Here is a 14429-nt window from a genome sequence, read left to right as displayed (position 1 = left end):
GGTGACTGTCTAATCTCCTTTTGAAGATTTCCAGGGTATGTGATTGCACAACCTCTGGAGGAAGCTTATTCCACAGTCTGCACACCCTGACTGTGAAGAAGTTTTTCCTAATGTTGAGCCTGAATTGGTCTTCCTGGAGTTTGTGACCGTTACTTCTAGTTTTCCCCTTGGGTGCCCTGGTGAACAGTTGCTCACTGAACCCTTGATGTACTCCCCTAGTATAGCAGTAAGCTGCTACCAGGTCCCCTCTCAGCCTTCTTTTCTTCAGGCTGAAGAGTCCCAGATCCCTCAGCTTTTCCTCATATGGTTTGCCGTATAAGACTCTGATCATACAGGTGGCTCTTTGGACTTTCTCAAGCTTGTCCATGTCCTTGTTAAAATGTAGTGCCCAGAACTGGATACAGTACTCCAGCTGTGGTCTCACCAGTGCTGGGTAGAGCAGAAGAATCACCTCCTTGGTTTTGCTGGAGATGCATCTATTGATGTATACCAGAGTATTATTTGCCCTACTGGCTATAGCGTTCCACTGCCGGCTCATATTCCTACTGTGGTTTATTATTACCCCCAGGTCCCTTTCATTTATAGTACTGGTCAGTTTGGTGCTCCCAAGCCTGTAGACGTGTTGGGGGTTGCTCGTCCTGAGATGGAGCACTTTACATTTCTTGACATTGAACTACATCAGATTCCGATCCGCCCAACTTGCTAGCCTCTCTAGGTCCGCCTGCATTTGTAGCCTATCTTCAAGTGTGACCATGCTTCCCCATAACTTGGTGTCGTCTGCAAACTTGGCCAGTGAGCTCTTCACCCATGCATCCAAACCATTAATAAAGATGTTGAAAAGTTCAAGCACTGACCCCTGCTTGACACTGCTGCCCACTTCTCACTAGGATGACACAGATCTGTTCACTACAAGACTCTGGGTCCTATCCTGTGACCAGTTGCTCACCCACCTGACTATTTCAGAGTTAAGCCCACAATCCTCCAATTTTCTTGCTAGGACATAGTGGGAAACTAGATCAAAGGCCTTTTGAAAATGAAAGTATACAATGTCAACCTGCTCTCTTCTGTGTCCAGGTGGTGAATTACCTGGTCATAGAAGGAGATGAGGTTGGTAAAGCAAGACAGGACCTGCCTGTGATGAAGCCATGCTAGCTGTCATTCAGAACCTTACGTTCTGCAGGCTTATCACAGATAGACTCCTTGATGAACTTTTCTAGGATATTCCCTAGGAGGGAAGTTAGGCTGATTGGCCTATAGTCACCTGGGCCCTCCCTCCTGCCCTTCTTGTCGGTGGGCACAACATTGGCCCTCTTCCAGTCCTCAGGAACTTCTCCAGAGTACCACAAGTTATGGAAGAGTTTTGCCAGGGGTTCTGCAATGATTTTGGCCAGCTCCTTCAGCACTCTTGGATGAAGATCATCCGGTCCCGCTGACTTGTATATGTCTAATTTTTTTAAATTGGTCATACACCAATTCTACGGCAATAGTAGGAAAGCAGTTATTCCTACCATGCTCATTCTGTACTCTACCTGGCATTGTTTTTCCTTTGCTCTGGTGAAAGATTGAAGTGAAGTAGTCATTCAGTTCAGCTTTCTCCTGGGTGCAGCCAGCTCTTCTTAGTTGTTGAGCAATGGCCCCACACTCCCATTTGTTTTCCTTCTGTCTCCTATGTACCTAAAGAAGGACTTCTTGTTGTCCTTGATTCCCATTGCTAATCTAAGTTTGGTTGCTGCTTTGGCCTGTCTTATCTGTTCCCTGCAAATGCAGGCTGTCATGGCATAGTCTTCCTTGGGGCCTGCCCCGAGCTTCCATTGTTTATAAGCCTTTTTCTTCTTTCTTAAGAGAACCGCGATTTCCGTGTTTAGTTAAGAGGGCTTCTCAGCCCTTCCGCTACGTTTTCTCTGCATGGAATCGACTTGCTTTGTGCTTCAAAGATCGTGTCCTTAAGGAACAACCACTCTTTGTGCACACCTTTTGCATTCAGTCCTTAGTCCCATAGCACTTCCCCTACTAGTGACCTAAGCTTGTTGAAATTTGCAGTTTTTAAGTCCAAACGTCAATCCTGCTATCAGATTTGTCTGCCTCATGTTGGACAGTGAACATGATGGTTTCATGGTTGTTGTCGCCCAGGCTTCCCTCTATATTTAAGTATAGTCACATTTTCAACTCCTACAGAGCCTTTTCAGAGCAAATGAGAAAAACTCTTAAATTTTCTCTACTGATATTCATGTAGATCCTTCCAAAATATAAATTTGCGTACAGTAATTGTATATTTAGTACAGGGGTGGGCAGTTATTGCGCTGAAGGGCTGCTTAATAAGATTTAGTGAGCTCTTGAGGGCAACAAGGGTAGCCCTATCCCTTGACAATTGCTCTGACCCTTGGTTGCTGCCATCTTGGGATCAGAAGTCCCACCTCTAACCCCTGATGTTTGCCACTGAAAGTGTGTCCCCTTGCCCCGGAAGTGCTCCTTTGCAAGTGAGAGGTTTGCCATCTTGAAACTGAAAAAAACCCTAATGATATACAGGAAAAAACATCAAAAATCTACTATAACTTAATTTTATTTTAAAAATATTTTTGTCCTGATTTTGTGTGTTCTGTGTAGTGTTTGTAGAGGTGATTGGTGGTGGGAGGGTGTGAGTGTGTTTTGGGGATATGGTACGGGTTGGGAGTGCGTGGTTGTGGGGGAGTTGTAGTGCGGGGGATCCTTGGAGCCCATGGAACATGCGAGTGCCTGAAGCTGCATGTGGTGCCATCATGCAGGGCCAGCCCTACCCAGCCCCATAACATGCAGCTCCTGCCCAAGTCGCAGGCTGCACATGTTGGCAGTGTTCAGGGCCAGCCCCACCCAGCCCAGTAGTGCTCCTGCCCGAGTCCCGGGTCGCACATGGTGGCAGCGTGCAGGGCCAGCCCCACCCAGCCCCATAATGCGCAGCTTCTGCAGCATGCAGGACCAGCCTTGCCTGGCTCCCCAGACTCCCAGCTCCTTTTCTCCAGTGGGAGTCTGTGACCCTGGTCCGGTGTAGCCCTTACCTGCATACCAGCAGGGAGACTGGGAACAGCCACGGGAGCCCAGGCCCATGCCTAGTCTTCTAGTCTCCAGCGCCCACTGGCTCGGGGCTGGAGGAGTCAGGCCAGGTTGTGGGGAGGGGAGTTGGTTGCTTAGCAGCCACAGCTGCAGCCTCTTGCATGGAGTCACTGGCTTGCAGAGGAGCAGCAAGGTCCAGGGCTTACAAAGGGCCCTCATGGGCTGGGCACGAGCCTGTGGACCATATTTTGCCCACCCCATATCTAGTATAATTGTCTTCTTTCCTTCTCAGGTCCATTGTACTCTTTCTTCTTTATGATTTTTCAGTCTTTCTTTTTCTGACCCCATTTTCCTACTCAATTATGTGTTGAGCCACTACACTAGACTTTTTCTAAAGACAAAAAATAAGTTGTCTTGAGTCTGAAACTTACTAAATACCTTTGTATCAAGTCTATAGAACTGCTAGACCAAGGGACTAGCAAGAGTTTTGCAGTCCCCTATTTTGTAAGCCATTGGATTAAAAATATATGGTTTGGATAATGAGAGTACTTGGATTTCTAGCTTCTTGGTGGTATGATTTACAGCCTGTCTTGGAGGTGTAATTAAATCATTATGCTTGTTTTAATTTTTAATAAAAATAACAGGCAGCTGCTTTATTTATTTATTTTTACCTTGTATTGATCAGGACACAGACACCTTTTGTCTGTTGCCACATTACTGGCTTCATTTCCTAACTTGAAAAATAGATGTCGCTTCTGGTAAGAGAGAGTTCATTATTCTTGTTAGTCGAGGTAACCTTGTCTGGTATTTCTGAAATACTGATTGTGTCTAACTATGATGGAGACTTTGTGTTTTGAGAGCCCTGTCCAGCAGCAAGTGGGCTGAAGTCACCCATCTTATTCCAGTTAATATCTCAAAGCTGGATGTGAAAACTACCAAAAATGCAAGTTGTTTCTCTCAGCTGTGCATATTGATATGTAAATGTATTATGTCTTCATGCAGATTTTAGGGCAGCAGATTAATGACTTCACCCTTCCTGATGTTAACCTGATTGGAGAGCACTCAGATACTGCAGAGCTTGGGAGAATGCTTCAGCTTATTTTGGGATGTGCTGTGAATTGTGAACAGAAACAAGGTAATCAATTTTGAATGTGCATTTTGCTCTCAGAGCAGTTCATGATAGTCAGATTTGATGCATAAATCACCTAAGAGGATGGTGTTCCTGAGGTTGCTGTCTGATTTAGTATAGGTCATATAATTATTTTGTCTTACTGGTAATAAGTACCATTATATTATAAGCTTAACTGAGCTTTGCAGGCTGGAACTGCAGAACTGATTCTGCTTCCAATCACTGTGTCCGAAAACCATTGTCTAAGAATGTCTTACAACCTCAAAACTCTGTATTGATGTGGTTACTACATATGTGAGGTCTTGTTTCTCTTCTTTCCATAGCATTGCACTGAAAATTCTTAGTGACCTTACCCCAGGCTAACATAGGCTGCATGACTAAACTGCACATCCTAGATTGTGTTAACATACACCAACTATGTGCCTGTGCAGCCACCATACATTGGATACTGTTTTGTCTTCCAACTCTACAAAGTCTTGTAATAATGATAATTTTTAATGTTTTTCTCAAAAAAAAAAAATGTTCTTCCTTCTGGTTCCATGAAGTGAAAAATAGCTGCACAGGTGAAAAATACTGAGTTCATCTTTTAGTTATTCATTTGGGAGATGGCTCTAGGTAATTGCAAAAAGTGGTATTATGTAGGTTTGGGTACCAAGTGATACAGGATCTGATATCTTTTCTGCCACTTGCTCTCAGGGGCCACATCCAGACATGTGTAGATGTTTGGTTCCCCAGGCACAACTAGTGGTGGTGCACCTTGTGCCATTGCTAGTTCTTCCCAGGGAATGCCGTGTCTTGTGCGCTCTGGAGTGTGGGAAGTTACCCTGGGTGGTATAGGGGAGGCTGGGGCCAGTCCAGGGTAAGGCTGAGCCAGCCTTACCTGGGGTCCTGGGGCTTCATAAATCTGTTGGATAAATACATTGGATAAATAAATCTGTTGGATACAAAAAATCATGGACTTAATTTAGGCATTGGATTTATGACATGTTACAACCTGCCTGACATCTGATACCCCAGGTAACCTAGGTAACCTGCCTCTAGCTGACCACTTGCATTCCTTCACACATTTTCTACCTTGGAGAACACAGCAGTCTACCTGTGCCTGAAGAAGGGTGTTAGTGCCCAAAAGCTTGCAAATAACTTTTTTCCAACTGTGTAGTTGGTCTAATAAAAGATATCACATCTGCTTGGAGAACCTTGCCTGCTTATGTCCTTAGACCAACATGGCCACAACCAGCAACCCTGCAGCACTGAGTAGCATGCCTTTTCATTAATCTACAACTGGACTAGCTAGTTTGGGGCTGGATACCGATTAAGCCAGGGGTTCCATCACCCATAACCACGTTGTAGTCCACATAATAGATGAAGCCTTTATCCCATGTTCAGTTTAACAGTCTGAAGTTTAAATAGTAACATGTTGGAATGCTCTTGTTTTCAGAATACATCCAGACCATTATGATGATGGAGGAGTCGGTTCAACATGTAGTTATGACAGCCATTCAGGAGGTATGCTGGAGTGCCCATATTATGTAATAATTCAGCTTTACAGTATTGTAGCAAAGATTTTTTTTAGTTTTGTTAAGTTCAATGGGAAGTAATTAAAAGAAGGGGCACAGAAGTTAAAAACTGTAAAATTAGCATAATGTTGTTTTCCTTTTATTAGGGAAAACATAATTTGTTAAGCAAGCCTTTCTTATGTAATAGAGTTCAGGTAAATGTCCCACTTTTCTTTAAATCTAGAAGATTTAAGCTTCTAGATATTTTGAGACTGGGTTCCCTTTCCTTTACCTTTCCTTCCCTGTGGCTCCTGAATACACACTACAATACTTTTTGTATAAGTAGCAAAACAAACGAAAAGAAACATTGTTAATTTGCACCAAATAATGGGGAGACTTGTTATGAAGTACTGAGTTTTGTAAATGGGTGGCAAACAAATATGATAAAAAGGGGAAAATATGCAGTGAAACATTCATTTTTTGGTCAGCTGTAGTCTAGCTTTAGCTTTAATTATTTCTCACAGTAAATTGTAGTATGTTAATAAATATACTGTATTATATATTCTAAAATTATTTTAGAAATATAAGATTTTACTAGGCCATATATTAAACTTGTATTGTAAGGAAAGACCTCCTTAATAAATAATTATGTTTTGGTAGGTTAAGTAACATTTAGACTAGTAGGTTTACTATATGCTAGAAATAATTTCATTGTCTCATTTCAACATAATGCCTCATGCCAAGAAACTAGATAAACTCATACAGTGAAACTTAGTGATGGCTATCATTATTATTGCCAGTTTTCTTCTGCTAAGTAGATCAGTTGAATATCAGTGCTTCAGCTGCTGGGCTTTAGTTAATAATATTTTAGCTGAGGTCCAACACTAGTAAAGCAGGGTTGGGCAATTATTTAGACTGGAGGGCCACTTATTATGAGTTTTGGGGACCTGTTGAGGGCCACATCCATATCTGTCTCTGTCTTTCTCTTCTCTCTGCCTGTCCCTTTTCCCTCTCTCTTTCTCCCTCCAGAATCTGACTGAAGCTGTAGTTCACTAAGAGCCCAGATGCTCAGCTGTGCACCCAGGCAGGAGCTGCTGTCGTGACGGGAGGGCAGCCGTGACAGCTTCAGTCGGGTGTGGAGAGGGGAGGAGGCTGGGGGGGGGCAAGAGAAGGAGAGAGTGATGCTGCTGCCCACCTGGTGCAGCAGCAGCTCCTGCCTGTGTCTGCAGTTGATGCTGCTGGCAGGTTCTGGGCAAGAGCTTCCACTGCGCTGGGAGGGCAGCAGGTCAACTGTGAATGCCACAGCAGGTTCTGTGTCCAGGCTCCTAAACCTGCCTGCTGCATTCATAGCTGATGCCACCGCCCACCCACTGCAAGGAAAGCCCTGTCCAGGTCCGCAGCTGATGCCTGATGCTACTGGGCCGCTTGCCTGGGACCATGTGGCGGTCAGAGCCACTGGCTGCCAACAGGCCAGATCCAGTGAGTTGGCAGCTATTTACCCAGAGGCTAGATCTGGCCTGTGTGCTGTATTTTGCCCACCCCTGCTGTAAAGCATTTTTATCTCAGTTCTTGGATTTCAGGCAAAGTAACTTCACATCAAGTAATTTCAGTATCTCAGCTTTAGTGTTTCTGAAACAGCTTACTGGCTTCTTGGATGACCCCAAAACAGGTGTCATAGGTAGTTGCTTAATGCAGAACAAATTAATGAGAGAGAGAATAAAAATAAAGGCACAGATTTTGCTGGTTTTAAATGGAATGGTTTTCTGGCAAGTACTCTAGGAAAAAGTAACAACTCACTAGTGTCTTTGCTGATGCATTCCTCCCAGTCCACCGCTGGAGTTCCATTTAATTCTGCACGTGAACAAGAATAAAAAATGTTAATTCCATGTTGACTGTGATAATCCATAATTGAACACTGACCGATTTCAGTATGGTGCATTTGAATTTATTTTCTGAATACATTAAATGAAACTGCAGGTTTTCTACAAAGATACCATTTTGTCTCTTATCCAAACCATAGGAGTCTTATACACTGTCTGCTGACCAATTATTTAGAGAAATAAAACTTCAAAGTAATGGTGGGAAATTCCATTATTTTGTAAATGTTAGACTTGGAGACATTCGGGTTTCTTTTCCCATAGAGTGAATGTGTGGGCAGGCAGTCTAAATAGAACCTTTAGTGCAGAGCACTGGAGGCAGTGTCAGACATGCTTGAGGTTGTGCAGTACATAGGACTTTGCTCCTTGTTTTGGTTCCAAACTATCCAGAAGTCAGCAAATACCAGTTTTCCTATGCTGTCACCTAATTATTTTCAGGGTTCATTTTGTGTTTAGTCTAAACTGTTTTTTGCTTTATGGATGATCTTCCACTGAGCCCATCAGGAATAGTGGGGAAAATTAGACAGTGTGGAACACATCAGGCATACATTTCGGTCTCTTAAAAGCAACTAAATTGCCTGAAAAAGAAACCTTACCCTAATGGGTGTCCAAAGGAAATTAACTGAGTTTGCACATTATGTAGGATGAGGCAGCAATATATATGAAGTAAGCATCTTGAAATTACAACAGACTAAAATAAGCTGCAGTGCTGTGTTTGTAGAATACAGAACTTAAGCCATATACATGATAAAGAAGAAAATCATTGCGCGCAGATTCCATGATCATCTTGTATCCATGACAACTCAAATTAATTCAACCTTTATGAGTAAACCAGTTAAAATGGATAAAGGATTTAATACTATAAAACTAGTATGGCTGTAAGTATTTTCTTTAATGCCATTTGTCATATGCCTTTGAGCATGGAAAGGTAACTTTGTCATAAAGTAACAATACAAATATCAGAAGAAATGCCATTTATTTTCTATAAAATGGCATAATATAAACTGAAGAAATTATCTTGTAACCCAAGTTATTGTTTCATTTGTGGCTTTGAAATTAAATCCACTCATTTACCAAGGGATAGATTAATTTTGCTTTTAAAGAATGTTTTGATTAAAGCAGCAAACGTGTGCTTTTTATATGCCACACATACCTTTTTCCTCCAAATCAGCCCTCCAAAATTGGGGTGCTTGTCTTAAGCAGGGAAGTTGTTTTTTCTTTACTGGGATATAAGCAGGGGGAATAGGTAGCTATGATGGCATGGTGTCTGCTTCCTTCAGAATGGTTGCTGCTTCACTCTGATTCTGCAAACACAAGGGGTTGAATCAAGTGGTAATTCTAGGCACAAGCTAAGTGCTCTGGCTGTAAAAGTGGCAAGTGGCTGCAGTCTATAATATCTTGATAAGCATTATGGTATGGAAATAATATGTTATTGTTTACAGGAACTTACCATAATTACCTGAATCCAAGATGACTTTGAATTTAAGATGACCCCCCCAATAATTAGATGCTGTTTTTGGAAAATGATAAACATCTTATAAGTTTTCTGTGTATAGCGTATAATTATTGGGGCAGTCATCTTAAATTCACACCTGCCTCCTCTGCTGCAGCCAGGAAAGCAGTGGTGGGAAGTCAGGCAGCCAGACCCATGCCCCTTGGCCCACTACCCCATTTCCCTTCCCCTCCTCCCTCCACTGCTTACTTTCTACAGCATCTCTGGCTCTGGGGCAGTCAGCAGTGGTAGCTAAGGCAGTCTCCCCTGCAGCACAAGCCACCCTGGCCTGGACAGGCAGGGACTCTGTTCTAACTTCATCCTGGGCCTGAAGCTGGGATCTCAGCAGCCACCTGCTTCAGCCAGTACTTGAATATAAGACAAGGCTTAAGTCTTCCTGGAAACAGTATATCCTGGAAATATGGCAGCCTGGAGAGTGTTCTGGTATGGCAGGCTTGCTACCTCCTCCTAACTATTTCCTGCTATGTCTCACTTCCTGTATGCTGTCATACAAGCCAGCTGTGCCTCTGGAAAATCTTTTTTTCCACATTCTGCCTTACATCTCATTCTTTGGATGTTTTACTTGGGAGGGGGTATGCAAGAAAATACGCTATATCAGTAGGCAGTAATAGAGGTTTCATTAAAATGAATTATGAGTGCTGGATTGAAATTAAGGTCGTAATGCTGCAGTAACATGGATGAAGGCAGATTCCTGTGTCCACTATGAACCCACCATTTAAATTAAAAAATATATACAGGCAACCCCTGTTTAACGTTGTTTTGCTTAGCACTATTTTGCCATAATGCTCATTTTACATTGATAGCGGATTCCACTTAGCACTCAGCAAGTTTCATTATAACAATCATGGGCGTGTCCTAAGAATGATTCTGGTGACCTTAGAAAGTGAGAAGTGGAAGTTGGTTTCACTTAATACTCGGTTTTGCTTGACACTCAGTTTTTCGGGAACCAATTAAGAGCGCTAAGCGGAGATTGCCTGTATGTAATTTTAGAGGGTAAATTGGAGCACTGTCTTTACCTGCTTCTGGGTTTTTGCAGGTGAGACGGCCAATCTCTGTATTTGAAACACATTAACCAAGGGGTGTCAAACTCATTTAGCCCTGCAGGCCAGATCAGTGTCATGGGGCTGGTCCACAGACTGAATCAGATCCACAGATTAGCCTAACAGTTTGGATCTAGCTTGCATCCTGGGGTGGCCAGTGTGGTACAGTGCCAGGGCTGTGCTGCATGCGGCAGCCCCTCTGCCTCTCCAGGAATATACTTCACAGAAGTGCTTTACAGCCCCAGAGCAGCCATCATATGTAGCAGAGACCTGGAGTAGCAGAGCTAGAGGCACTGTGTGTGACACAAGGCCATCTTGTGTGCCCTGTGTACTGCTTGTGGGTCAACCCAGAGACTCGAGGGCAGCACTAGGTGTCACATGATAGGGCTTCATGGGCTGGACCTAGCCTGTGGGCTTTATCTTTGACACCCCTATATTAACCAGTGGTACTCTTTCTCTGCCACTGAGCATGATTCTGTATGGCCCAACTATTATGGCTGCAGAAGGCCAGCCCATACTGAAAACAAAAATGTGTGGAAATATTTGGGAAATCTGAAGGTTTCTGAAATGCAGTGGTAGGTCAAGAAGATAAGTAACACAGCTTATTAAGGAAATGAGCTGCAGCTTTTAATGCTGGAGAATAAATAAGTGGGAAGCTTATCTTCAAAAAGAGAAATGCTAACCCTGGAAAGGCAGTAGGGCTCAAATTTTTTTAGATTCAAGGCACTGCTCATTGCATTCAAAACACCTCTTCATAACCTTTATGACTAGAGTGGCAGCCCATTTCAAAAACTAATTACAGTTCTTTCACCACTTTGCAGAGAGGCTGGGCAGTGGGGGGCAGGGAAAGGGCCAAGCAAGGACTGTATCTGAGCCTGCACTTCATCTTTTTATCTTCTCATACCTGCCACACCCTTCAAAAGATCTCACCATACCCCTGGGTGCGTTGACTTGGCTAAGGTTATTAAGCAGTAGTTGCTAATAAAATGTTTGGGGGAAAGAAGAAACGGACCTGTAAGTATCTAGATCAGGAATTTGCAACCCGCAGCACAAGTGCCAGAGTGTGGCATGCAAAGGAATCTTGCTTACCATGCGCACCTTAGGACACTACCATCAGCCCTGTCGCACCAACGTTTTACCAGTCAAGGTTGTGGGTGTTTAGGTACTCTGTCCAAAAATGTTGCTGACCCCTAATCTAAACTATTATGTACCAACAAACAATAGAAAACCTATAATGAGGAATAAGAACATAGGACTTGGAGGCCCCACCTCCAAGGTGGGGCATCAAGTCCAGTCCCTTGTGTTTGCATGAAACCATTTACTCAAAGAATCCAAAAATTACCACTTCAAACTGTCCCACAGAACTACATAGAACAATTTCTGAAGCATCCAGAATAGTCCATGAAATGATGCAGGTAAAAGGGGAGATGAGGGTACTTTCAGTGCCCAGGCACTGCAGTGACAAGGAAGTAGCTGGTTAATATATGCTCAGAAGATCCTTTAGTGTGGAGGATATAGTTCTATTTCTAGGACAGCAATAATTGAGAGATCTGATTTACATTTTTGATGGAATGTTTTAAAAAGTGTGTGAAAGTAATATAAGTGGTTCGTTAATATTTCAAAGTAATGTATTTAGTATAACATTCTTAAAAAAACCCAAGAAATGCCAAACAAAAAACCCTATAGAAATGAAACTGGCTTGATTAAGAATGTTCATTTCCATACTTCTGTGCAGAATTGAAGCCAGTCACCTTTTTAATAGAGTGATGTTAGTCATCCGCCAAGAAAGAGAAATAAGTATGTGAGTACCCCAAGAGTCAGTGTTGAGTTTATTGCAATATCTTTATTAATGTTCTGTAAGATGGCTGTATACATTGGGTTATAGCATGACTACCTCTGATGGAAATAAAGTTTGTGGGGCTAGAAAGTTTAGAAAATACTGGCAGAGAATATTATTATTAAATGACATGTAGCTCAGAAAATTATTGTAGTAAATGACTATTTACTTGACTCTAAAGCAATTTTTTTGGTTCCTCCCCCCCAGTTGAATGGGGGGAGTCCCTCATTTTGGATTTGAGTACAAGGAAGCACAGGAGTGGGCAGCTGCTGCAGCTCTGACTATGACTCTGGCCTCAACCCAGGCTCAGAGTCAGAACCACACCAGCTCCCTGCCCCCCACTCCACCTGCCATCTGCTTCTGCTCCCCCATTTCCTGCTGCTTACCTTCCTAGGTATGCCCTCACTCCAGCCCAGGGCACAGAGCACATTGTTGTTCTGGCCCCAGTCCAGCCTAGCCCAGTTGGAACCTCTCAGGTGGTAGCTGGGGGAGTGGGGAGCAAATGGTGGGGCCATTGGCTGCAGTGGCACAGGCAGTAAGGGGGATGCAACAGGAGGAAGGCAGGCATGGGGGAATGTGGGGGAAGGGACAAGTGACAGGTGTGGAGGAGCAGGTGGCAGCCTGCTTGACTCCCTCATTGCCTGCCCCCTGCACTACTGACCCCTACGGTTCCCCTGCACTGCCTATCCCCTTTGCCACTGCTTTCACCACTGCAGTGGTGCAGAGGGACAGATTTAAGACAACCCTCTAATAATTAGATTCTATGCATGGACAATTAAAATAAATGTATACGTTTCCATGCATCAAATCTAATTACTGGGGGGTCATCTTAAATTCAGAGTAATCTGGGATTCAGGTAAATTCTGTAAATTAGCGTGTGCCATTTGATAGTCTGTGGTGACAAGAAAGTCCTGTGACTCAGCTTTGTAGGAGTATTGTATCACAGGCTAGAGCCTTTATCTTCTCTTTCATAAGATTTTTGGTTCTGTTGATGGAATAGGTGTTGGGTTTTTTTTTTCTGGGGAACCTGTGATCAGGAAGTTATGGATAAACTAAAAGAAATGTAGTGACTCATGACAAAAATGGTGCCTGGCTGAAGGGACTTTTTAGATTATTTTAAATATTTGTAACTTGCCCAATGACAGCTAAGGTGCAGGGTAATATATATATATAAAAAATTTTGCCCCATCATATCTGGTTATACCACCATATACAACGGATCTCTCCCCTTACTCCATATCCACACGATTCAAGCATCTGTATATCTATGTGTGTGTGTGTGTGTGTGTGTGTGCGTGTGTGTATGTATATATATATATGCTTGAATCGTGTGGATATGGAGTAAGGGGAGAGATCCATTGTATATGGTGGTATATATATGCTTGAATCGTGTGGATATGGAGTAAGGGGAGAGATCCGTTGTATATGGTGGTTTAACCAGATATGATGGGGCAAAATTTTAGCAAAATAAAAAGTGAATGGAAATAAATAGGAGAAACTTTGATAGTGAGATGTATTACAACAGCCTGGTCCTCTGCAGGAAATAATGGAAACCTCCCTCTCTAGAGATTTTAAATACCAGGCTAAGTGAAGAATGAACATGAAGAATTATACTGAAAAGGTAACAGCATTGCCCTGAAATTGATGAGTAGGATAAATTAAGGGTGGCCATCCTATGGCATGCATGCCACAAGTGGCAGAGGCAGCTTCTGTGTGGCACTTGGTAGATTGATTGTAGGAGGGGACAGGCAGCACAGTGCCAAATAGGGCAAAAAACATCAGCAGACCAAGCAAGAGTAGTAGCACTCAGGGAGGCTGGAGAGCTAATTTGTGACGCATCTACCAGAAAGTTTGGCCCCCAATGGGATATATGACCAGTAATTTTTATGGGGATTTATGTTTACAATTCACAGTATAGAAGAAAACCTAAGACATTAACTATGTTGCAACTATTCTGAAGAAAAGCGGAAGAAGCCTTCTTGTTTTTGATTAATTACAACTTAGTAGCTTTTATCTTTGTTGTTACTAGTATTACCTTCATCTTACTATTTTTGCTTTGTTTTTGGTTGGGTGGGGTTTTTTTAGAGGGGTGGGGAAGGGGGTTGGTCTGGGAATTTTTGCTTTTGTTTTAATTCTATTCTAGCCATTTTCCTGTTTTAAAAGACTGGTGGCCATTTGCAGTGAAGGAGGATTTTATTTTCTACCTGTTATTTTCCTCTGGGAAAATTGTATTAATTCATTTAAAGTGTTCCTGGCAGCCTATATCTAAAAGGGGTAGTGTTTGTTTTCTCTGCATCCTGACCACATTACAAAATACAGTTTGTTTTACTAAAACAGTTCAGATAATTTATGGTAATGTTTCAGACTTGAGAATGTTCATTTTAGAGCATAGTTTCTTAATATAGGGATTCAAACAAGCCTGCAGAATATCAAGACCAATTTCCTTTTCTTTGTAGAAAGATTTCATGAGGTGCCCAGTTTGGAGTGGGGGGAGGTTATGAGGGTTCGTA

General features: G+C 42.7%; 1 protein-coding gene across 1 annotated transcript in view; it reads left to right on the top strand.

The window, feature by feature from the left end:
* The window catches only part of HOOK3 (hook microtubule tethering protein 3), a 129908-nt gene that overhangs the window by 44021 nt on the left and 71458 nt on the right, over nucleotides 1-14429 (top strand). The window contains exons 5-6 of the mRNA XM_090038949.1: nucleotides 4030-4162; nucleotides 5595-5662. Of these exons, the coding sequence (XP_089895075.1) occupies nucleotides 4030-4162; nucleotides 5595-5662 (201 nt within the window). The remainder of the gene's footprint in view (nucleotides 1-4029; nucleotides 4163-5594; nucleotides 5663-14429) is intronic.

The sequence above is a fragment of the Crocodylus siamensis genome, chromosome 3, assembly GCF_052110815.1.
Source record: "Crocodylus siamensis isolate JL-2025a chromosome 3, ASM5211081v1, whole genome shotgun sequence".
In the NCBI taxonomy this organism is placed as follows: Eukaryota; Metazoa; Chordata; order Crocodylia; family Crocodylidae; genus Crocodylus; species Crocodylus siamensis.
The sequence above is the reverse complement of the archived record's forward strand: the minus strand, read 5'-3'. Positions and strand labels throughout refer to the sequence as shown.